Below are 25,789 nucleotides of genomic sequence, written 5' to 3'. Positions count from 1 at the left end.
CTTTGCCCCTTGTGGCTAAAAATGACTTTGTGAAAACACCTCATGGTGTTCTTTGCATTTTGTTTGTAATATTGAACTATAATTAAGTTGTGACTAAACTTGCTGGTGTAGATTTTTTTCCATGCACACTCTCTACATGTGAACCTTTTTTTCCATCCTTTGGAAACATGTAAGAATGAGTCACAGAAGAAACTTTGAGTCACACCTTTCAAATGTACCAGACTGATTGGGTTTGGCTTGAGACACTTTTAGCACTGGTGTGCATGTGCCGGCTCACAACACAAATAACTTCCATGAAATATCTGCTGATTATATGGTTTTCCCTAATTTACTGATTTCACCTGAACAGAAGAAAGATTTACATTCTCACATAGGAATAAAAACAAAACAGTCTTTAACATATTATCTGCAACATGCTGAGGAGGAACTCAGCTGATAATGGGACATCTTGGTAAGTATACAGTATTTTATAAACAAATTGAATTCTGGGCCCAAAACAGAATGATAGATTATTTACCATTTAATGAACATATCAAATGACAGAAGTCACACTCAAAGGCAGATAATCACTACATCGCTATTTGTATGGATAAGATTGTTGTTGAAGACTGTAGCACTGTAAAAGTGTCTTTTTCTTTGTCCAGTATGAATGAGATATTTGGATAAAAGTATATTTGATGATATTTATGCTTGCTCAGTTGGAGTTTAAAACTAATCTTCATTGAATTTCCACATTTTTCACAAGTCAACAAGAGATATCTATTGCAGTATATCTGCTTTGACTCTGCAAACATGTCCATAATTCACACAAATTGGAGGTCTATGATTGATCAAATGATAATAGTTAAAACATCAGTGTGTTCCCAGTCCCACCAGGTTCTTCTGATTTTACAGAGAGCTGACGTTTGAACTCTTCATTTACATGCAGCTATAAATAAGAAACGAGGGCCAACAGGTGCATCCTGGGAAGAAAGAGGGGGAGGAGAGAGACGATGCTTCACTGAGTATGAAAACTCAAAGTTTCAGTTGCTACTCATCTTATATGACTTTTTACATCTTAGACTCAACCTGATTAAAAATATCGATCAATTCTGCACACAATAAGGATACAATTTTATTAATTTAAGTGTATACTTTTTTGATATTTCAACCACAATCCAGAAATATCGATCATACAATATATGTCTCTTGAATTAACTTTATTAATAAGATAAACATTACAATCAATAGCTCTGGTGAGGTTAATTTTGCAAGAAAAAAAATCAACACAAATATGTTTTGGACAAAATATTTATTTTTTTTTTAATTTTTATTGAATAAGACTTAATCAATTTTAGCAATTGCAAAGCTGATACAACACCTCCACCTAACTGTCACAACATTTATTACAAGCATGCAGACACATCTTTACTAACATCTAAACCATGTAATGACTAAACAGCACAAACAGTAAAGAAACAGATTTTAAATGCTCATTCTGGTCCTCTACTATTCTTCAGTGGGACACTTTGACTTGTTGATGTTCTTCTCTGAAGTCTGGGAGCCCGCAGACACTTTACATGTGTAAACCTTGTCCATGTTCCAGTCTGAAGTCTGGATGGACAGATAGCTGCTGATTTGGAAAGTCTGGTCTGGTTGCTGAACAGCAGTGCTGCTAGAGATCCCACTGCTCACTGGACTCCCAGCAGACAACCAGGTCACATCTGCAAAAGGCACAGACTGACTGGACAGACAGACCAGAGTGGCTTTGTTGGACTGGAGCTCAGCACTGGACGGAGGGAAGACTGTCAGGACAGGAGGAGAGAGGCTGGAGCCTGAAAATACATGAAGGACAATTATACATCAAATCAGTAACACAAATAATGACAGTAACAGTACTGTAACATATTAATTCATTCATTGTTTTGACAATATATAACAATCATGCTGATGAAGCAAAAAAACTAAACATTTTAAATGGCAAAAACATTTATCAATCACAAACTCAGAAATTCAATCATTATCTCTGTATAATTTTTCATATTGGAAACAAATCCACAAGCACAAAATGGTATTTGAATTCTAATGAAATAATTTCAGTCAAAAAAATTAAGTTCTAATATATCAGTAGTGACTTTGCTTTAGTGGTGTCTGAGCATCAAAGAAAAATACATATTTATTTTTAAACAGCCAATATAAAGTTCAGATAAATTCAAAATCAACATCAAACTTTAGAAGATAAGTAATTAAATAACACAAGCACAGTAATTTACTATCAGTATCATGATGTAAAATCATTTTGACAGATAACCTTACAAACCTGTGGCTAGAATGCCTTTACAAGGTTAAATCTCGTCAGAATATTTAAATTAAAAAAAAAAAAGAAAAACTCTTTAAAATGCCTCAAACATAAAATAACATAAGAATATTTGTGGAAAACATTTTAAACATTGTGATTGTTTACAGATATTTCATTTGCCTTCAAACACATAGTTTAGTATCTAAACTAAAGTACAAGATGAATCTATTATTCACCGAAAGAAGTACAACAACAAGTCACACATAAATTGATTATTTTCTCTTAATATTCAACAGAAACAATAAATCTATCTTGTTTTATGATCAATTTAAAAGTACTTACTTGTCACGATCAGCTTGGTGCCTTGTCCGAATACCACAGTGATTCAGTTTGTACACATGGCTGTACAAAAACCTCCTGACTCTCACTAATGAGGGGAGTGAAACTGAAACATCCTGTTGAGACCAACTTTCACTGTCAACATCTCATTCTCTTCATCAGTCTGTTTATATTCCAAAACACTGCTGGACTTGAGGATTGATTCCGAATCTTCTGTTGCATCATTTTGTTTTCATGTTGAAAAGTAAAAGTCCAAATATAATCATTGAATAAAGAGAGATGATGGTGGAAATGTTTTCTTTCATAAAGGCATCACTCACACAATTCAGCAAAGTTTACATGGGTATTATTGAGTGCAGGGTGATATAAAAATCATTCTGTGTTTAACTTGCTTCCTCCAAAAGTCATCTTCAAAAATCATATTTTAATCAAAGCAATTAAAATAATCAAAAAGAAATGATTATATAGAAAATAAAAATGGCTCATGCAATCTGGACTCATCAGGCTATTTATTATGTCCCGTGTTAACTCTTGTATATTGTTGACATTGTTTGGGGTCCCACAGTTCTGTATTTGTAAACAATATTCATATTATCTGCTAAATCAACCATTTTTGTTCTATGAATATTTTTCTCTCTTATGACCACATTGAAACCCAACATGTAGAAAAGTATGTTTTGTTTGCCAAAAAGTAATTCACATACAAAGACATGTGCTGTATATGATCCCACATAGTGATATCACTTCTGTTTGGGGTCAGTTAGACCACAGAGAGGTTGAACTCCCTGTTAGACCTCTTATGAACAGACTATAAAGACTTATTTTGGATTTGGGAGGAGTAGTGCTGTGAAAAGTGTTGACAACATCAATCACAGATAGAGCTGATGAAAATTCATTGTATTTAAACATGTTTTACAGCTGGGTTCTCAAAGACCACAAACAGTAGAAATGTATCATTTTCTGTAGCTGTCTCCTGAAACATGTCATCTGTGCAAAATCATATCAGCAATTTTCATAAAAGCCATGAAGTATTAAGCTGATAAAACAATGTTAAGTATATTTTGGGGGTCTCAGGACTCCAAACACATAATTAGAGTTCAATTATAAGCAAAGCATAGTGTGAACAGAACTATTTATCTCTTGTTGCATTTTATCACAGTTCTCTAAGTCATCTACTCACAAAATTGCATAGTGAATCTTAATCCACATTAACTTTGATTGTGTAATGTTTGTACTTGTTGATGATTTTAAAGTATGTGTCAAATGATCTAATCGAAAGGTCCACTTAGCAAGCTATTCCCATTTAGAATATTTATCACGTGTCCCCAAAGTTAACAATAAATCTCCATTCTTACATTTCTTCACCACTCATTAGTGTCTTTGCATTGTCTTGCAAATGAAAAGGAGAAAACAACAAACATTGAACTTAATTATCTCTTCAATAAATCTTCAACTGAACTTTTATATGAAATGAGTTTTTTTCTAAAAATAGATTGATGAAACTGGTTTGTATTGATCTTTAAAGTCTCATGTAGCTACAGAGAACATTAGTCGATGTGTGAGACACTCAAAAAGCAGAAGTACTTTGTGAAGAGGTTTTTGTCACAGAGTAAATCACTGTGATACGTACTCCTTAGCTGAGGTGTCCCATGTGTGACAGTGATAGACTGCAGTGTCTCCTGCCTCTGCCCGCTTAATGATGAACTGATAATCTATTTTTGATGAAGATCTAGAGTTGAATCGGTCTGAGGAGAATCCTGTTCCAAACTCGGGTGAACTGTGAGAATGGTAAAATCTCAGAACATACTGAGGAGCTTGACCAGGAACATGTTTATACCAGTTGACATAATATCCATCATCTCTCTGAATGTTGCAGTTGAGAACAACTTCTTGTCCTGTAGAAACTGTGTGGACAGCGGGCGTCTGGGTCACAACTTTCGCTGCATCAACATCTGTCAACAAACACAGAAAAATACATGAGTTAAAAGGTTTATAGCTGAAAATATGAAATATAAAAGGAATCAGAAGAATATCTTACAAGTTAGAGCTATGATGAGAGTGCAGAGGGTCCCCAGCATGTTGTCAGTGTGTGGTGTAAACGTCCCTTACTGTCCAGCTGAGAGGTGAGCAGGGTTGGAGTGTGAGGAGAAGAGAGACTGAAGCTTATAAAGACACTGAGGAGAGGAGAAGTGGAGGAGGAGTTTCAACACTCAACACTGTTTTCATTCATGAATCTCCTACATCACATATGTGGTTTCATATCACATTGACAAATTATTTCAAGGCAAAAAGCTTTACTGCTGTTGTTGTTGATCATATATCTATTGTTCATTATAAAGGTGTTTTGATGACATGTGTCTCCATACTCACATCACTTATTCATAACAATAAAAGCCAACATGGTCATTTGTCATCAAGAGAAGCAGACGAGATGATCACTCTATCATCAACCACTGCTATAAAACATCTCACATGTTAGACAAAACAGAAATATTTGAATTGACGCAGTCACTCATCATTGGTAAGTCACAGAAAGTGTTGTAGATAAAAAAGTGGTTCTATACATTTTTATAATAATATCTCCATTTTGTTTAGTCTGAGAAAAAAATGACCCTTTTGATTGAGTTCAGTTGTTTCAAACTTAAGCCTGAAAACAAAGAAAATCATAAATCTAATGGTTTAAAACCTAAAGCATAAAAATCTAAGATGGTTGTCAAGTTATGTGCATTAAAGCTCCGCTAGATGAACAAACACATTATACTGAAGGTGTAGTTGGATCATTTTCTTCAATACAGATATTTGGGCATTTTTTTATTGTGTGATCACAAACATGGTTTCAGTCTAAAGATGCTTTTATTTGTGAAGATTAAACCACAATCTGTTATTGTAACAGCTTCCTTTCAACACTGCAGGGGTGAATGTTTGTAGTAGTGAGAAGATGGATTCATGTAAACTATTACTTTTACTGTTGTTGTGTAGAATAAAGCAGAGACATACTTTGAAAATATTAAGTTAGTTCCTTATATAGCAAGCTTTTGGTTAATAGATGGTTTCACATTTAGTGAACATTCTCACAGCATCAAAAGCAGAAGTGAGTGTATTCAGTGAGGAGGTTTTTGTCACGGTGTAAATCACTGTGATGCGTACTCACTCACAGAGGTGTCCCATGTTTTACAGTAATAGACTGCTGAGTCTCCCTCCTCCACATTGTTAATGATCAGTCGATAATCTGATTTTGACTGATGATTAGATGTGAATTTGGGAGAAGAGAAACCAGAGCCATATTTTACAGAGCTCCAGCTGTGATAAAAACACAGAACATACTGAGGAACTCCTCCTGGAATCTGTTTATACCAGCAAGCTCGTTGATCAGTAACAGTTCCCAGGTTACAGTCCATGGTGACTGTCTCTCCTTTCCGCAGCGTCACAACAGGAGGCTTCTGTGTCACCACCGTCACACCACTCACACCTGGAAACAACAAGATGACACGGAGTTAGAGAAAGACACAGACTGATGAATCCAACATGAGGTCAAAGCTGCAGTAAGTCAGCCTCCTTACATGTTATAGCAGTGATGAGAGTGCAGAGGGTCCCCAGCATGTTGTCAGTGTGTGCTGAGAATGGCCTTGTAACTTGGAAAGTGAGCTTACTGCTGACAGATCAGAGGGTTTGGAGGATGAGGAGAGGAGGTGCTGGAGGAGCAATTTAATACAACACTGAAACTGAGAGTGACTGACAGGAGGAGGAGCTTTGGTTTGATCTTTACATAAATGATGAGATTCACACATGAAAGTTTTGGAAATTTTTAAAACATTTTTCTAGTTAGACTTTTATGAAAAATCATCCTCTAATTTACAAGTTTTTCACAAGTAAAAAAGAGACATTTGTTGCAGGATATGAGCTCTGAAACTGCACACATGCGTATATGAACAGATTAGAGGTTGACTGTCTTTGATTGACTGAATGACAATAAATAAAACATAAGTGTGTTTTCAGTCAGAGACAGTTCCCTCTGAAATAAGTAGAGGAGGCCTGCAGGTGCATCCTGGTTAAGAAGAGAAGGAGGAGAGAAGTGACGCTTCACTGACGAAGGATGAAAACTCAGTTTCAGTTTCTACATAGTTTATCAGAGTTTTCTAACATCTCAATTGTTGCAAATTACTAAAACAAAATAAAGAAATATTAATCAAGTTTGTTCCTTCTTATGCATTTATTGCACATTTAAACCCAATAACAATATAAAATTCTTAAATGTCATCTGTGTGTTCTGGATTAACTGTAAATATCAGTGAGATGAACATCAGAAGAAAAATAAAATCTAGTGAAGGTTACACTTATTGCAGTTCAATTAAAACTGTTTTTAAATTTTTCATGAGAACAAATAAATACAAACCATTTTTTATATCACAATGCTTTTATTTAATTAAACAAGTCTTGGAAAATGTACCAATTGCAAAGCCGATACAACACCTCCACCTAACTGTCACAACATTTATTACAAGCATGCAGACACATCTTTTCTAACATCTAAACCTTGTTATGAGCAAACAGCACAAACAGTAAAGAAACAGATTTTAAATGCTCATTCTGGTCCTCTACTATTCTTCAGCGGGACACTTTGACTTGTTGATGTTTTTCTCTGAAGTCTGGGAGCCCGCAGACACTTTACATGTGTAAACCTTGTCCATGTTCCAGTCTGATGTCTGGATGGACAGATAGCTGCTGATTTGGAAAGTCTGGTCTGGTTGCTGAACAGCGGTGCTGCTAGAGATCCCACTGCTCACTGGACTCCCAGCAGACAACCAGGTCACATCTGCAAAAGGCACAGACTGACTGGACAGACAGACCAGAGTGGCTTTGTTGGACTGGAGCTCAGCACTGGACGGAGGGAAGACTGTCAGGACAGGAGGAGAGAGGCTGGAGCCTGAAAATACATGAAGGACAATTATACATCAAATCAGTAACACAAATAATGACAGTAACAGTACTGTAACATATTAATTCATTCATTGTTTTGACAATATATAACAATCATGCTGATGAAGTAAAAAAACTAAACATTTTAAATGGTAAAAACATTTATCAATCACAAACTCAGAAATTCAATCATTATCTCTGTATAATTTTTCATATTGGAAACACATCCACAAGCACAAAATGGTATTTGAATTCTAATGAAATCATTTCAGCCAAAAAATTAAGTTCTAATATATCAGTGGTCACTTTGCTTTAGTGGTGTCTAAGCATCTAAGAAAAATACATATTTATTTTTAAACAGCCAATATAAAGTTCAGATAAATTCAAAATCACCATCAAACTTTAGAAGATAAGTAATTAAATAACACAAGCACAGTAATTTACTATCAGTATCATGATGTAAACTAATTTTGACAGATAACCTTACAAACCTGTAGCTAGAATGCCTTTACAAGGTTAAATCTCGTCAGAATATTTAAATTAAAAAAAAGAAAAAACTCTTTAAAATGCCTCAAACATAAAATAATTTAAAAGTATTTGTGGAAAACATTTTAAACATTGTGATTGTTTACAGATATTTCATTTGCCTTCAAACACATAGTTTAGTATCTAAATAACTAAAGTACAAGATGAATCTATTATTCACTGAAAGAAGTACAACAACAAGTCACACATAAATTGATTATTTTCTCTTAATATGCAACAGAAACAATAAATCTATCTTGTTTTATGATCAATTTAAAAGTACTTACTTGTCACGATCAGCTTGGTGCCTTGTCCGAATACCACAGTGATTCAGTTTGTACACATGGCTGTACAAAAACCTCCTGACTCTCACTAATGAGGGGAGTGAAACTGAAACATCCTGTTGAGACCAACTTTCACTGTCAACGTCTTATTCTCTTCATCACTCTGTTTATATTCCAAAACACTGCTGGACTTGAGGATTGATTCTGAATCTTCTGTTGCATCATTTTGTTTTCATGTTGAAAAGTAAAAGTCCAAATATCATCATTGAATAAAGAGAGATGATGGTGGAAATGTTTTCTTTCATAAAGGCATCACTCAAACAATTCAGCAAAGTTTACATGGGTATTATTGAGTGCAGGGTGATATAAAATTCATTCTGTGTTTAACTTGCTTCCTCCAAAGGTCATCTTCAAAAATCATATTTTAATCAAAGCAATTAAAATAATCAAAAAGAAATGATTATATAGAAAATAAAAATGGCTCATGCAATCTGGACTCATTCGGCTATTTATTATGTCCCGTGTTAACTCTTGTATATTGTTGACATTGTTTGGGGTCCCACAGTTCTGTATTTGTAAACAATATTCATATTATCTGCTAAATCAACCATTTTTGTTCTATGAATATTTTTCTCTCTTATGACCACATTGAAACCCAACATGTAGAAAAGTATGTTTTGTTCTCCAAAAAGTAATTCACATACAAAGACATGTGCTGTATATCATCCCTCATAGTGATGTCACTTCTGTTTGGGGCCAGTTAGACCACAGAGAGGTTGAACTCCCTGTTAGACCTCTTATGAACAGACTATAAAGACTTATTTTGGATTTGGGAGGAGTAGTGCTGTGAAAAAGTGCTGACAACATCAATCACAGATAGAGCTGATGAAAATTCATTGTATTTAAACATGTTTTACAGCTGGGTTCTCAAAGACCACAAACAGAAGAAATGTATCATTTTCTGTAGCTGTCTCCTGAAACATGTCATCTGTGCAAAATCATATCAGCAATTTTCATAAAAGCCATGAAGTATTAAGCTGATAAAACAATGTTAAGTATATTTTGGGGGTCTCAGGACACCAAACACAAAATTAGAGTTCAATTATAAGCAAAGCATAGTGTGAACAGAACTATTTATCTCTTGTTGCATTTTATCACAGTTCTCTAAGTCATCTACTTACAAAATTGTATAGTGAATCTTAATCCACATTAACTTTGATTGTGTAATGTTTGTACTTGTTGATGATTTTAAAGTATGTGTCAAATGATCTAATCGAAAGGTCCACTTAGCAAGCTATTCCCATTTAGAATATTTATCACGTGTCCCCAAAGTTAACAATAAATCTCCATTCTTACATTTGTTCACCACTCATTAGTGTCTTTGCATTGTCTTGCAAATGAAAAGGAAAAAACAACAAACATTGAACTTAATTATCTCTTCAATAAATCTTCAACTGAACTTTTATATGAAATAAGTGTTTTTTTAAGAACAGATTGATGAAACTGGTTTGTATTGATCTTTAAAGTCTCATGTAGCTACAGAGAACATTAATTGATGTGTGAGAGACTCAAAAAGCAGAAGTACTTTGTGAAGAGGTTTTTGTCACAGAGTAAATCACTGTGATACTCGCTCCTTAGCAGAGTCGTCCCATGTTTGACAGTAATAGACTGCAGTGTCTCCTGCCTCTGCCCGCTTAATGATGAACTGATAATCTATGTTTGATGAGGATCTAGAGTTGAATCTGTCTGAGGAGAATCCTGTTCCAAAGCTGGGTGAACTGTGAGAATGGTAAAATCTCAGAACATACTGAGGAGCTTTACCAGGAACCTTTTTATACCAGTTGACATAATGGTTTTCATCTCTCTGAATGTTGCAGTTGAGAACAACTTCTTGTCCTGTAGAAACTGTGTGGACAGCGGGCGTCTGGGTCACAACTTTCGCTGCATCAACATCTGTCAACAAACACAGAAAAATACATGAGTTAAAAGGTTTATGGCTGAAAATATGAAATATAAAAGGAATCAGAAGAATATCTTACATGTTAGAGCAGTGATGAGAGTGCAGAGGGTCCCCAGCATGTTGTCAGTGTGTGGTGTAAACGTTCCTTACTGTCCAGCTGAGAGGTGAGCAGGGTTGGAGTGTGAGGAGAAGAGAGATTGAAGCTTATAAAGACACTGAGGAGAGGAGAAGTGGAGGAGGAGGAGTTTCATATGTGATGTAGGAGATTCATTTATGAATCTCCTACATCACATATGTGGTTTCATATCACATTGACAAATGATTTCATGGCAAAAAGCGTTACTGCTGTTGTTATTGATCATATATCTATTTTTCATTATAAAGGTGTTTTGATGACATGTGTCTCCATACTCACATCACTTATTCATAACAATAAAAGCCAACATGGTCATTTGTCATCAAGAGAAGCAGACGAGATGATCACTCTATCATCAACCACTGCTATAAAACATCTCACATGTTAGACAAAACAGAAATATTTGAATTGACGCAGTCACTCATCATTGGTAAGTCACAGAAAGTGTTGCAGATAAAAAAGTGGTTCTATACATTTTTATAATAATATCTCCATTTTGTTAAGTCTGAGAAAAAAATGACCCTTTTGATTGAGTTCAGTTGTTTCAAACTTAAGCCTGAAAACAAAGAAAATCATAAATCTAATGGTTTAAAACCTAAAGCATAAAAATCTAAGATGGTTGTCAAGTTATGTGCATTAAAGCTCCGCTAGATGAACAAACACATTATACTGAAGGTGTAGTTGGATCATTTTCTTCAATACAGATATTTGGGCATTTTTTTATTGTGTGATCACAAACATGATTTCAGTCTAAAGCTGCTTTTATTTGTGAAGATTAAACCACAATCTGTTATTGTAACAGCTTCCTTTCAACACTGCAGGGGTGAATGTTTGTAGTAGTGAAAAGATGGATTCATGTAAACTATTACTTTTACTGTTGTTGTGTAGAATAAAGTAGAGACATACTTTAGAAATATTTTCTCATGTAACATGGGTCAATTGGATACAGCTTTGGTTAATGGATGGTTTCACATTTAGTGAACGTTCTTACAGCATCAAAAGCAGAAGTGAGTGTATTCAGTGAGGAGGTTTTTGTCACGGTGTAAATCACTGTGATGCGTACTCACTCACAGAGGTGTCCCATGTTTTACAGTAATAGACTGCTGAGTCTCCCTCCTCCACATTGTTGATGATCAGTCGATAATCTGATTTTGACTGATGATTAGATGTGAATTTGGGAGAAGAGAAACCAGAGCCGTATACTACAGAGCTCCAGCCATGATAAAATCTCAGCACAAACTGAGGAACTCCTCCTGGAATCTGTTTATACCACCAAGCTCGTTCATTAGTAACAGTTCCCAGGTTACAGTCCATGGTGACTGTCTCTCCTTTCCTCACTGTCACAACAGGAGGCTTCTGTGTCACCACCGTCACACCACTCACACCTGGAAACAACAAGATGACACGGAGTCAAGAGAAACACACAGACTGATGAATCCAACATGAGGTCAAAGCTGCAGTAAGTCAGCCTCCTTACATGTTAGAGCAGTGATGAGAGTGCAGAGGGTCCCCAGCATGTTGTCAGTGTGTGCTGAGAATGGCCTTGTAACTTGGAAAGTGAGCTTACTGCTGACAGATGAGAGGGTTTGGAGGATGAGGAGAGGAGGTGCTGGAGGAGCAATTTAATACAACACTGAAACTGAGAGTGACTGACAGGAGGAGGAGCTTTGGTTCAATCTGTGTGGTTTGTGACTTTTGTTGGTCACTTATCATCAAAGGAGGGAAATGTCTCATCTGTATTCACTATTTTCAGTGTAGCTGTTCATTTTTATTTTGAAAATACAATAAATTCATGATGTGAAAAGAGCCTTCAGTTTGTGTGAATTTCTTTCTTCTTCATAATAACAGATGAAAGTTTCAAAAATGTTGATACATTTTGCTCACTCTACATAGAAATTTATAAAAAAAAATCTCCTAATGTACATTTTTTCAGAAGTCAACAAGAGACTTTTGTTGCAGGATATAAGGTCTGGTTTTGCACACGTGCAGATTATATACAGATGACAGGCAAACTCTTTGATTGACTAAATGATAAGAGAGCTGACACTTGACGTCTTCATTTACATGGAGCTATAAATAAGGAGAGGAGGCCTGCAGGTGCATCCTGGGAAGAAAAAGAGGGAGGAGGAGAGAAGTGACGCTTCACTGATGAAGGATGAAGACTCAGTTTCAGTTGCATTTCTCAACATGTTAACAGGAATCTAAAACCAGATGAAGAAGTAGTTCTGTTCTCTCTTGTGCTTTTATTGCAAATGTAAACTCAAATACAATGTAGCTCTCTTCATTTATATATAATAACAGATATTTCAGTAAGAATAAACTACACATAAGTCTGTCATCTGTGTGTTCTGGATTAACTGTAATTATCAGTGAGATGAACATTACAGGACAAATAAAATCTAGTGAAGGTTACACTTATTGCTGTTAAATCATTACTGTTTTCAATCATATTTACATGAGAATTAAAAAAATACAAACTATGTTTTTTTATCTCAATGCTTTTATTTTATTTAACGTCTCTTCAAAGATGCAACAATTGCAAAGCCGATACAACACCTCCACCTAACTGTCACAACATTTATTACAAGCATGCAGACACATCTTTTCTAACATCTAAACCTTGTTATGAGCAAACAGCACAAACAGTAAAGAAACAGATTTTAAATGCTCATTCTGGTCCTCTACTATTCTTCAGCGGGACACTTTGACTTGTTGATGTTCTTCTCTGAAGTCTGGGAGCCCGCAGACACTTTACATGTGTAAACCTTGTCCATGTTCCACTCTGATGTCTGGATGGACAGATAGCTGCTGACTTGGAAAGTCTGGTCTGGTTGCTGAACAGCGGTGCTGCTAGAGATCCCACTGCTCACTGGACTCCCAGCAGACAACCAGGTCACATCTGCAAAAGGCACAGACTGACTGGACAGACAGACCAGAGTGGCTTTGTTGGACTGGAGCTCAGCACTGGACGGAGGGAAGACTGTCAGGACAGGAGGAGAGATGCTGGAGCCTGAAAATACATGAAGGACAATTATACAAAACTGGCATTAAAGTCATAAAAAAACTGAAAAAATAGAAATTAAATCATTTATAAGAAGTATGACACTACCAGATTCATTCATTAGATGTTGCGACAATATAACAATCAAACAGAAGAAGTGAAAAGCATTTCAAATGGTAACATGTAAAAATCATCACCTAAAATATGAGCAGTGTTAATTTTTTAAACAATTTTTTTATCAATTATGAAGTGAGATTACAATGATCAGTTGGAAAAAAACTTTTCTTCTTTGACTTACAAAATGCTATTTGACTTTTAATGAAATCACTTCAGTTACTGTGGGGAATGAAAGTATATCACTTTGCTTTAGTGGTGTTTATATAACCATTAAGAAAAAACAGAATTTAAAAAAACTGATAATCCAGATAAATTCAAAATCATCCTTAAACTTTACTAGATTAGTAATTAAACAACACAAGCACAGTAATTTAGTATTGATATCATAATGTAAAATATTTTTTACAGATAATATAACATTCCTCTAGCAGATTATTCAGTGTTTGTCAATGTTAGAAAAATGTTAGAACTTCTCACTAAATGTAAATAATAAGCAAAATCTTGCACATCTCTTAAACATAAATACACACAACTTTAGAGTATCTGTAGAAAACATTTTAAATATTGTGTAAACACTGTGTCTTTGCATTCAAAGACATAGTTTAACAAAGCTGAAGTACAAAATGAACCTACAATTCAGTGAAAAACATATTAAACATTATCGTCAAGAACACATACATTGATTATTTTCTCTTATATACACCAGAAACAATAAATCTATCTTGTTTTAGGATCAGTTTAAAAGTACTTACTTGTCACGATCAGCTTGGTGCCTTGTCCGAATACCACAGTGATTCAGTTTGTACACATGGCTGTACAAAAACCTCCTGACTCTCACTAATGAGGGGAGTGAAACTGAAACATCCTGTTGAGACCAACTTTCACTGTCAACATCTCATTCTCTTCATCACTTCATCACTGTTTATATTCCAAAACACTGCTGGACTTGAGGATTGATTCTGAATCTTCTGTTGCATCATTTTGTTTTCATGTTGATGTTAAAAGTCTAAATATCATCATTGAATGAAGAGGGATGATGGTGGAAATGTTTTCCTTCATAAATGCATCACTCACACAAGGCAGCAAAGTTTATGTGGGTATTATTGAGTGCAGGGTGATATAAACATCATTGTATGTTTAACTTGCTTCCTCCAAAAGTCATCTTCAAACATCAAATTTTATTCAAAGCAATCAAAATAATCAAAAAGAAGTAATTACACAGAAAATTGCTCATGCAACAGAGGACTCATCAGGCTGTTTATTATGTCCTGTGTTAAATGAAGTGTTTTTAGAGAAATCATTGTTTCTTCTGTTAAATGATCTAAAAGCAAGGTCCACTTACTGAGCTGTTCCCCGACTGTTTAAGATATTTCTCACATACATGTGTCCCCAAAGTCAAGAATAAATCTCTATGCTTATATTTGTTCATCACTAATCAATGTCTTTGCATCGCATTGTCCAGTGCAAATGAAAAGGAAAAAACAACCAACACTGAGTTTAATTATCTCTTCATGAGATCAGCCACTAAACTTTTACATGAAATGAGTGTTTTTTTAAGAACAGATTGATGAAACTGGTTTGTATTGATCTTTAAAGTCTCATGTAGCTACAGAGAACATTAGTTGATGTGTGAGAGACTCAAAAAGCAGAAGTACTTTGTGAAGAGGTTTTTGTCACAGAGTAAATCACTGTGATACTCCCTCATTAGCAGAGTCATCCCATGTGTAACAGTAATAGACTGCAGTGTCTCCTGCCTCTGCCCGCTTAATGATGAACTGATAATCTATTTTTGATGAAGATCTAGAGTTGAATCTGTCTGAGGAGAATCCTGATCCAAAGCTGGGTGAACTCTGAGAATGGTGAAATTTCAAAACATACTGAGGAGCTTGACCAGGAACATGTTTATACCATCGGACATAATTTCCATCATCTCTCTGAATGTTGCAGTTGAGAACAACTTCTTGTCCTGTAGAAACTGTGTGGACAGCAGGCGTCTGGGTCAGAACTATCGCTGCATCAACATCTGTCAACAAACACAGAAAAATACATGAGTTAAAAGGTTTCAGCCTGAACATATGAAATATAAGAGGAATCAGAAGAATATCTTACATGTTAGAGCAGTGATGAGAGTGCAGAGGGTCCCCAGCATGTTGTCAGTGTGTGGTGTAAACGTCCCTTACTGTCCAGCTGAGAGGTGAGCAGGGTTGGAGTGTGAGGAGAAGAGAGATTGAAGCTTATGAAGACACTGAGGAGAGGAGAAGTGGAGGAGGAGGAGTTTCAACACTCAACACTGTTTTCATTTATGAATCTCCTACATCACATATGTGGTTTCATATCACATTGACAAATTATTTCAAGGCAAAAAGCGTTACTGCTGTTGTTGTTGATCATATATCTATTGTTCATTATAAAGGTGTTTTGTTGACATGTGTCTCCATACTCACATCACTTATTCATAACAATAAAAGCCAACATGGTCATTTGTCATCAAGAGAAGCAGACAAGATGATCACTCTATCATCAACCACTGCTATAAAACATCTCACATGTTAGACAAAACAGAAATATTTGAATTGACGCAGTCACTCATCATTGGTAAGTCACAGAAAGTGTTGCAGATAAAAAAGTGGTTCTATACATTTTTATAATAATATCTCCATTTTGTTAAGTCTGAGAAAAAAATGACCCTTTTGATTGAGTTCAGTTGTTTCAAACTTAAGCCTGAAAACAAAGAAAATCATAAATCTAATGGTTTAAAACCTAAACCATAAAAATCTAAGATGGTTGTCAAGTTATGTGCATTAAAGCTCCGCTAGATGAACAAACACATTATACTGAAGGCGTAGTTGGATCATTTTCTTCAATACAGATATTTGGGCATTTTTTTATTGTGTGATCACAAACATGGTTTCAGTCTAAAGCTGCTTTTATTTGTGAAGATTAAACCACAATCTGTTATTGTAACAGCTTCCTTTCAACACTGCAGGGGTGAATGTTTGTAGTAGTGAAAAGATGGATTCATGTAAACTATTACTTTTACTGTTGTTGTGTAGAATAAAGTAGAGACATACTTTAGAAATATTTTCTCATGTAACATGGGTCAATTGGATACGGCTTTGGTTAATGGATGGTTTCACATTTAGTGAACGTTCTTACAGCATCAAAAGCAGAAGTGAGTGTATTCAGTGAGGAGGTTTTTGTCACGGTGTAAATCACTGTGATACGAACTCACGCACAGAGGTGTCCAATGTTTTACAGTAATAGACTGCTGAGTCTCCCTCCTCCACATTGTTGATGATCAGTCGATAATCTGATTTTGATTGATGATTAGATGTGAATTTGGGAGAAGAGAAACCAGAGCCATATACTACAGAGCTCCAGTCATGACGGAACCTCAGCACAAACTGAGGAACTCCTCCTGGACTCTGTTTATACCACCAAGCTCGTTCATTAGTAACAGTTCCCAGGTTACAGTCCATGGTGACTGTCTCTCCTTTCCTCACTGTCACAACAGGAGGCTTCTGTGTCACCACCGTCACACCACTCACACCTGGAAACAACAAGATGACATGAAGTCAAGAGAAACACACAGACTGATGAATCCAACATGAGGTCAAAGCTGCAGTAAGTCAGCCTCCTTACATGTTAGAGCAGTGATGAGAGTGCAGAGGGTCCCCAGCATGTTGTCAGTGTGTGCTGAGAATGGCCTTGTAACTTGGAAAGTGAGCTTACTGCTGACAGATGAGAGGGTTTGGAGGATGAGGAGAGGAGGTGCTGGAGGAGCAATTTAATACAACACTGAAACTGAGAGTGACTGACAGGAGGAGGAGCTTTGGTACGATCTGTGTGGTTTGTGACTTTTGTTGGTCACTTATCATTAAAGGAGGGAAATGTCTCATCTGTATTCACTATTTTCAGTGTAGTTGTTCATTTTTATTTTGAAAATACAATAAATTCATGATGTGAAAAGAGCCTTCAGTTTGTGTGAATTTCTTTCTTCTTCATAATGACAGATGAAAGTTTCAAAAATTTTGATACATTTTGCTCACTCTACATAGAGATTTATAAAAAAAAAAATCTTCTAATCTACATTTTTTCAGAAGTCAACAAGAGACTTTTGTTGCAGGATATAAGGTCTGATTTTGCACACATGCAGATTATATACAGATTAGAGGCAAACTCTTTGATTAACTAAATGATAAGAGAGCTGACACTTGACATCTTCATTTACATGGAGCTATAAATAAGGAGAGGAGGCCTGCAGGTGCATCCTGGGAAGAAAAAGAGGGAGGAGCAGAGAAGTGACGCTTCACTGATGAAGGATGAAGACTCAGTTTCAGTTGCATTTCTCAACATGTTAACAGGAATCTAAAACCAGATGAAGAAGTAGTTCTGTTCTCTCTTGTGCTTTTATTGCAAATGTAAACTCAAATACAATGTAGCTCTCTTCATTTATATATAATAATAGATATTTCAGTAAGAATAAACTACACATAAGTCTGTCATCTGTGTGTTCTGGATTAACTGTAATTATCAGTGAGATGAACATTACAGGACAAATAAAATGTAGTGAAGGTTACACTTATTGCTGTTAAATCATTACTGTTTTCAATCATATTTACATGAGAATTAAAAAAATACAAACTATGATTTTTTATCACAATGCTTTTATTTTATTTAACATCTCTTCAAAGATGCAACAATTGCAAAGCTGATACAACACCTCCACCTAACTGTCACAACATTTATTACAAGCATGCAGACACATCTTTTCTAACATCTAAACCTTGTTATGAGCAAACAGCACAAACAGTAAAGAAACAGATTTTAAATGCTCATTCTGGTCCTCTACTATTCTTCAGCGGGACACTTTGACTTGTTGATGTTCTTCTCTGAAGTCTGGGAGCCCAAAGACACTTTACATGTGTAAACCTTGTCCATGTTCCAGTCTGACATCTGGATGGACAGATAGCTGCTGATTTGGAAAGCCTGGTCTGGTTGCTGAACAGCGGTGCTGCTAGAGATCCTACTGCTCACTGGACTCCCAGCAGACAACCAGGTCACATCTGCAAAAGGCACAGACTGACTGGACAGACAGACCAGAGTGGCTTTGTTGGACTGGAGCTCAGCACTGGACGGAGGGAAGACTGTCAGGACAGGAGGAGAGAGGCTGGAGCCTGAAAATACATGAAGGACAATTATACATCAAATCAGTAACACAAATAATGACAGTAACAGTACTGTAACATATTAATTCATTCATTGTTTTGACAATATATAACAATCATGCTGATGAAGTAAAAAAACTAAACATTTTAAATGGTAAAAACATTTATCAATCACAAACTCAGAAATTCAATCATTATCTCTGTATAATTTTTCATATTGGAAACACATCCACAAGCACAAAATGGTATTTGAATTCTAATGAAATCATTTCAGCCAAAAAATTAAGTTCTAATATATCAGTGGTCACTTTGCTTTAGTGGTGTCTAAGCATCTAAGAAAAATACATATTTATTTTTAAACAGCCAATATAAAGTTCAGATAAATTCAAAATCACCATCAAACTTTAGAAGATAAGTAATTAAATAACACAAGCACAGTAATTTACTATCAGTATCATGATGTAAACTAATTTTGACAGATAACCTTACAAACCTGTAGCTAGAATGCCTTTACAAGGTTAAATCTCGTCAGAATATTTAAATTAAAAAAAAGAAAAAACTCTTTAAAATGCCTCAAACATAAAATAATTTAAAAGTATTTGTGGAAAACATTTTAAACATTGTGATTGTTTACAGATATTTCATTTGCCTTCAAACACATAGTTTAGTATCTAAATAACTAAAGTACAAGATGAATCTATTATTCACTGAAAGAAGTACAACAACAAGTCACACATAAATTGATTATTTTCTCTTAATATGCAACAGAAACAATAAATCTATCTTGTTTTATGATCAATTTAAAAGTACTTACTTGTCACGATCAGCTTGGTGCCTTGTCCGAATACCACAGTGATTCAGTTTGTACACATGGCTGTACAAAAACCTCCTGACTCTCACTAATGAGGGGAGTGAAACTGAAACATCCTGTTGAGACCAACTTTCACTGTCAACGTCTTATTCTCTTCATCACTCTGTTTATATTCCAAAACACTGCTGGACTTGAGGATTGATTCTGAATCTTCTGTTGCATCATTTTGTTTTCATGTTGAAAAGTAAAAGTCCAAATATCATCATTGAATAAAGAGAGATGATGGTGGAAATGTTTTCTTTCATAAAGGCATCACTCACACAATTCAGCAAAGTTTACATGGGTATTATTGAGTGCAGGGTGATATAAAATTCATTCTGTGTTTAACTTGCTTCCTCCAAAGGTCATCTTCAAAAATCATATTTTAATCAAAGCAATTAAAATAATCAAAAAGAAATGATTATATAGAAAATAAAAATGGCTCATGCAATCTGGACTCATTCGGCTATTTATTATGTCCCGTGTTAACTCTTGTATATTGTTGACATTGTTTGGGGTCCCACAGTTCTGTATTTGTAAACAATATTCATATTATCTGCTAAATCAACCATTTTTGTTCTATGAATATTTTTCTCTCTTATGACCACATTGAAACCCAACATGTAGAAAAGTATGTTTTGTTCTCCAAAAAGTAATTCACATACAAAGACATGTGCTGTATATCATCCCACATAGTGATGTCACTTCTGTTTGGGGCCAGTTAGACCACAGAGAGGTTGAACTCCCTGTTAGACCTCTTATGAACAGACTATAAAGACTTATTTTGGATTTGGGAGGAGTAGTGCTGTGAAAAAGTGCTGACAACATCAATCACAGATAGAGCTGATGAAAATTCATTGTATTTAAACATGTTTTACAGCTGGGTTCTCAAAGACCACAAACAGAAGAAATGTATCATTTTCTGTAGCTGTCTCCTGAAACATGTCATCTGTGCAAAATCATATCAGCAATTTTCATAAAAGCCATGAAGTATTAAGCTGATAAAACAATGTTAAGTATATTTTGGGGGTCTCAGGACTCCAAACACAAAATTAGAGTTCAATTATAAGCAAAGCATAGTGTGAACAGAACTATTTATCTCTTGTTGCATTTTATCACAGTTCTCTAAGTCATCTACTCACAAAATTGCATAGTGAATCTTAATCCACATTAACTTTGATTTTGTAATGTTTGTACTTGTTGATGATTTTTAAGTATGTGTCAAATGATCTAATCGAAAGGTCCACTTAGCAAGCTATTCCCATTTAGAATATTTATCACGTGTCCCCAAAGTTAACAATAAATCTCCATTCTTACATTTCTTCACCACTCATTAGTGTCTTTGCATTGTCTTGCAAATGAAAAGGAAAAAACAACAAACATTGAACTTAATTATCTCTTCAATAAATCTTCAACTGAACTTTTATATGAAATGAGTGTTTTTTTAAGAACAGATTGATGAAACTGGTTTGTATTGATCTTTAAAGTCTCATGTAGCTACAGAGAACATTAATTGATGTGAGAGACTCAAAAAGCAGAAGTACTTTGTGAAGAGGTTTTTGTCACAGAGTAAATCACTGTGATACGTGCTCCTTAGCAGAGTTGTCCCATGTTTGACAGTAATAGACTGCAGAGTCTCCTGCCTCTGCCTGCTTAATGATGAACTGATAATCTATGTTTGATGAAGATCTAGAGTTGAATCGGTCTGAGGAGAATCCTGTTCCAAAGCTGAGTGAACTGTCCCCATAGTAAAACTTAAGAACATACTGAGGAGCTTTACCAGGAACCTGTTTATACCATTTGACAGATGCACTATCATATCTCTGAATGTTGCAGTTGAGAACAACTTCTTGTCCTGTAGAAACTGTGTGGACAGCGGGCGTCTGGGTCACAACTATCGCTGCATCAACATCTGTCAACAAACACAGAAAAATACATGAGTTAAAAGGTTTATGGCTGAAAATATGAAATATAAGAGGAATCAGAAGAATATCTTACAAGTTAGAGCAGTGATGAGAGTGCAGAGGGTCCCCAGCATGTTGTCAGTGTGTGGTGTAAACGTCCCTTACTGTCCAGCTGAGAGGTGAGCAGGGTTGGAGTGTGAGGAGAAGAGAGATTGAAGCTTATAAAGACACTGAGGAGAGGAGAAGTGGAGGAGGAGGAGTTTCAACACTCAACACGGTTTTCGTTGAAAAATCACCTACATCATGTTTGCAGTGTCACATTAAATAATTTCTCATCAAACAATATTGTATAACTACTGTTGTTCATGAAAACCTGTTGTTGTGTGAGTATTATCTACTCTAAGGGTGATATCAGATTAATTCTATTTAACTTCCTGTGTTAATCATTAGATATATTTAGATTCATTAGATTACATTGACCACATGATAAATATATCATAATTGTTTGGTTTTTTTTATCAGTTTATTTTTTCATGTTCTCCCAAAGTTGTATTTTATATGCAGCAAACTCTGTTCTATAATAAGCAGGGTATTGAGTAAACTCTCATCTCAGTATTTTTATTCTTCTAAATATTTCTCTCACCAAGCAAACATGTTTGCTAATAATCCAAAATGATCATAAATCAAATCAAGAATCTCTGTATCTACTTTAGAGTATCTGTTGTTACATTAATATAGCAATGATCTGCTCATGTTTTAGCTGCATTTGAATGAACTGTTTAATTCTGCAACAGCTGTGTGTCAGTAAGGGTCTGTCCCATGAATGCAGGATGCATGTAATTAGATTACTGTTACCTTATTGTAAGAAATCGTCAGAATGCATGAAGAAGATTTGGGAGTTTGTAAAAAAAATATATTGTGTATATAGGAAGTTACAGAGAGTTTTGGTTCATTGCTTCACACTCAGTGCGGATGTGTCAGTGACTCAGAAAGCAGAATGTGAGAATCCAATAAAAACTGTTCTGAAAACATATGTTTCATTATGTTGGGAAGGTGAGAGCATTAGCTAATGGCTTCACTCTCAGTCATGTGTAGGTAAGTCAAAAAGCAGAAGTGTTTAGTGAGGAGGTTTTTGTCACTACTCGTTAACAGAGCCATCCTATGTGTTACAATAGTAGACTACAGAATCTCCCTCTTCCACATTGTTGATGATGAAACGATAATCTGATTTTGATTGATAAGTAGATGTCAATTTGGGAGAAGAGAAACCAGAACCATAGCCTGGAGAGCTCCAGCTGTGATAAAAACTCAGTAACAGTGTTTAACTTGCTTCCTCCAAAAGTCATCTTCAAACATCAAATTTTATTCAAACCAATCAAAATAATCAAAAAGAAGTAATTACACAGAAAATTGCTCGTGCAACAGAGGACTCATCAGGCTGTTTATTATGTCCTGTGTTAAATGAAGTGTTTTTAGAGAAATCATTGTTTCTTCTGTTAAATGATGTAAAAGCAAGGTCCACTTACTGAGCTGTTCCCCGAGTGTTTAAGATATATCTCACATACATGTGTCCCCAAAGTCAAGAATAAATCTCTATGCTTACATTTGTTCATCACTAATCAATGTCTTTGCATTGCATTGTCCAGTGCAAATGAAAAGGAAAAAACAACAAACACTGAGTTTAATTATCTCTTCATGAGATCAGCCACTAAACTTTTACATGAAATGAGTGTTTTTTTAAGAACAGATTGATGAAACTGGTTTGTATTGATCTTTAAAGTCTCATGTAGCTACAGAGAACATTACTTGATGTGTGAGAGACTCAAAAAGCAGAAGTACTTTGTGAAGAGGTTTTTGTCACAGAGTGAATCACTGTGATACTCCCTCATTAGCAGAGCTGTCCCGTGTTTGACAGTAATAGACTGCAGAGTCTCCTGCCTCTGCCCGCTTAATGATGAACTGATAATCTATGTTTGATGAAGATCTAGAGTTGAATCTGTCTGAGGAGAATCCTGTTCCAAAGCTGGGTGAACTGCCAGAATGGTAAAATCTCAGAACATACTGAGGAGCTTTACCAGGAACCTGTTTATACCAGTAGACAGAATTTACATCATCTCTCTGAATGTTGCAGTTGAGAACAACTTCTTGTCCTGTAGAAACTGTGTGGACAGCAGGCGTCTGGGTCACAACTTTCGCTGCATCAACATCTGTCAACAAACACAGAAAAATACATGAGTTAAAAGGTTTCAGCCTGAAAATATGAATATAAAAAGAATCAGAAGAATATCTTACATGTTAGAGCAGTGATGAGAGTGCAGAGGGTCCCCAGCATGTTGTCAGTGTGTGGTGTAAACGTCCCTTACTGTCCAGCTGAGAGGTGAGCAGGGTTGGAGTGTGAGGAGAAGAGAGACTGAAGCTTATAAAGACACTGAGGAGAGGAGAAGTGGAGGAGGAGGAGTTTCAACACTCAACACTGTTTTCATTTATGAATCTCCTACATCATATATGTGGTTTCATATTACATTGACAAATTATTTCAAGGCAAAGAGCGTCACTGCTGTTGTTGTTGATCATATATCTATTTTTCATTATAAAGGTGTTTTGATGACATGTGTCTCCATACTCACATCACTTATTCATAACAATAAAAGCCAACATGGTCATTTGTCATCAAGAGAAGCAGACGAGATGATCACTCTATCATCAACCACTGCTATAAAACATCTCACATGTTAGACAAAACAGAAATATTTGAATTGACGCAGTCACTCATCATTGGTAAGTCACAGAAAGTGTTGCAGATAAAAAAGTGGATCTATACATTTTTATAATAATATCTCCATTTTGTTTAGTCTGAGAAAAAAATGACCTTTTTGATTGAGTTCAGTTGTTTCAAACTTAAGCCTGAAAACAAAGAAAATCATAAATCTAATGGTTTAAAACCGAAAGCATAAAAATCTAAGATGGTTGTTAAGTTATGTGCATTAAAGCTCCGCTAGATGAACAAACACATTATACTGAAGGCGTAGTTGGATCATTTTCTTCAATACAGATATTTGGGCATTTTTTTATTGTGTGATCACAAACATGGTTTCAGTCTAAAGCTGCTTTTATTTGTGAAGATTAAACCACAATCTGTTATTGTAACAGCTTCCTTTCAACACTGCAGGGGTGAATGTTTGTAGTAGTGAAAAGATGGATTCATGTAAACTATTACTTTTACTGTTGTTGTGTAGAATAAAGTAGAGACATACTTTAGAAATATTTTCTCATGTAACATGGGTCAATTGGATACGGCTTTGGTTAATAGATGGTTTCACATTTAGTGAACGTTCTTACAGCATCAAAAGCAGAAGTGAGTGTATTCAGTGAGGAGGTTTTTGTCACGGTGTAAATCACTGTGATGCGTACTCACTCACAGAGGTGTCCCATGTTTTACAGTAATAGACTGCTGAGTCTCCCTCCTCCACATTGTTGATGATCAGTCGATAATCTGATTTTGACTGATGATTAGATGTGAATTTGGGAGAAGAGAAACCAGAACCATAATATACAGAGCTCCAGCCATGATAAAATCTCAGAACATACTGAGGAACTCCTCCTGGACTCTGTTTATACCAGTAAGCTGGTTGATTAGTAACAGTTCCCAGGTTACAGTCCATGGTGACTGTCTCTCCTTTCCTCACTGTCACAACAGGAGGCTTCTGTGTCACCACCGTCACACCACTCACACGTGGAAACAACAAGATGACATGGAGTCAAGAGAAACACACAGACTGATGAATCCAACATGAGGTCAAAGCTGCAGTAAGTCAGCCTCCTTACATGTTAGAGCAGTGATGAGAGTGCAGAGGGTCCCCAGCATGTTGTCAGTGTGTGCTGAGAATGGCCTTGTAACTTGGAAAGTGAGCTTACTGCTGACAGATGAGAGGGTTTGGAGGATGAGGAGAGGAGGTGCTGGAGGAGCAATTTAATACAACACTGAAACTGAGAGTGACTGACAGGAGGAGGAGCTTTGGTTTGATCTTTACATAAATGATGAGATTCACGCATGAAAGTTTTGGAAATTTTTAAAACATTTTTCTAGTTAGACTTTTATGAAAAATCATCCTCTAATTTACAAGTTTTTCAGAAGTAAAAAAGAGACATTTGTTGCAGGATATAAGCTCTGAAACTGCACACATGCGTATATGAACAGATTAGAGGTTGACTGTCTTTGATTGACTGAATGACAATAAATAAAACATAAGTGTGTTTTCAGTCAGAGACAGTTCCCTCTGAAATAAGTAGAGGAGGCCTGCAGGTGCATC

General features: G+C 35.7%; 4 protein-coding genes and 1 gene segment (V, D, J or C); all 5 read right to left on the bottom strand.

The window, feature by feature from the left end:
* Positions 1-1,274: 1,274 nt before the first annotated feature.
* LOC121883371 (immunoglobulin lambda-1 light chain-like) lies at positions 1,275-6,276 on the bottom strand. The gene is made up of 4 exons (XM_042391580.1): positions 6,178-6,276; positions 5,759-6,086; positions 2,621-2,652; positions 1,275-1,814 (listed from the first exon to the last, which is right to left on the bottom strand). Exons 1-4 carry the CDS (start codon positions 6,215-6,217, stop codon positions 1,489-1,491), a joined length of 726 nt encoding a protein of 241 aa, XP_042247514.1. The 5' UTR covers positions 6,218-6,276; the 3' UTR covers positions 1,275-1,488.
* On the bottom strand, positions 4,141-4,773 carry LOC121883372. The segment is given in 2 exon segments: positions 4,141-4,569; positions 4,656-4,773. Coding segments are annotated over 2 exon segments (378 nt in total).
* A 742-nt stretch (positions 6,277-7,018) lies between the features above and the next one.
* On the bottom strand, positions 7,019-12,031 carry LOC121883370 (immunoglobulin lambda-1 light chain-like). 2 transcript variants are annotated; one of them, XM_042391577.1, is made up of 4 exons: positions 11,917-12,031; positions 11,497-11,824; positions 8,347-8,378; positions 7,019-7,541 (listed from the first exon to the last, which is right to left on the bottom strand). In XM_042391577.1, exons 1-4 carry the CDS (start codon positions 11,954-11,956, stop codon positions 7,216-7,218), a joined length of 726 nt encoding a protein of 241 aa, XP_042247511.1. In that variant the 5' UTR covers positions 11,957-12,031; the 3' UTR covers positions 7,019-7,215. The 2 variants fall into 2 exon arrangements, with proteins under 2 accessions (XP_042247511.1, XP_042247512.1); XM_042391578.1 differs by lacking the exons at positions 11,497-11,824; positions 11,917-12,031 and adding exons at positions 9,971-10,296; positions 10,383-10,472 and having other exon boundaries at positions 8,347-8,380.
* Positions 12,032-12,927: 896 nt separating this feature from the next.
* LOC121884229 (immunoglobulin lambda-1 light chain-like) lies at positions 12,928-17,314 on the bottom strand. The gene is made up of 4 exons (XM_042392918.1): positions 17,200-17,314; positions 16,782-17,107; positions 14,310-14,343; positions 12,928-13,449 (listed from the first exon to the last, which is right to left on the bottom strand). Exons 1-4 carry the CDS (start codon positions 17,237-17,239, stop codon positions 13,124-13,126), a joined length of 726 nt encoding a protein of 241 aa, XP_042248852.1. The 5' UTR covers positions 17,240-17,314; the 3' UTR covers positions 12,928-13,123.
* Positions 17,315-18,213: 899 nt separating this feature from the next.
* On the bottom strand, positions 18,214-21,665 carry LOC121883418 (immunoglobulin lambda-1 light chain-like). The gene is made up of 4 exons (XM_042391666.1): positions 21,574-21,665; positions 21,151-21,487; positions 19,540-19,574; positions 18,214-18,734 (listed from the first exon to the last, which is right to left on the bottom strand). The coding sequence occupies exons 1-4, from the start codon at positions 21,611-21,613 to the stop codon at positions 18,409-18,411; spliced, it is 738 nt and encodes a 245-aa protein (XP_042247600.1). The 5' UTR covers positions 21,614-21,665; the 3' UTR covers positions 18,214-18,408.
* Between the last annotated feature and the right edge of the window lie 4,124 nt (positions 21,666-25,789).

Source organism: Thunnus maccoyii, chromosome 18, assembly GCF_910596095.1.
Source record: "Thunnus maccoyii chromosome 18, fThuMac1.1, whole genome shotgun sequence".
Taxonomy (NCBI): Eukaryota; Metazoa; Chordata; class Actinopteri; order Scombriformes; family Scombridae; genus Thunnus; species Thunnus maccoyii.
This window is presented reverse-complemented; position numbering and strand designations above follow the sequence as displayed.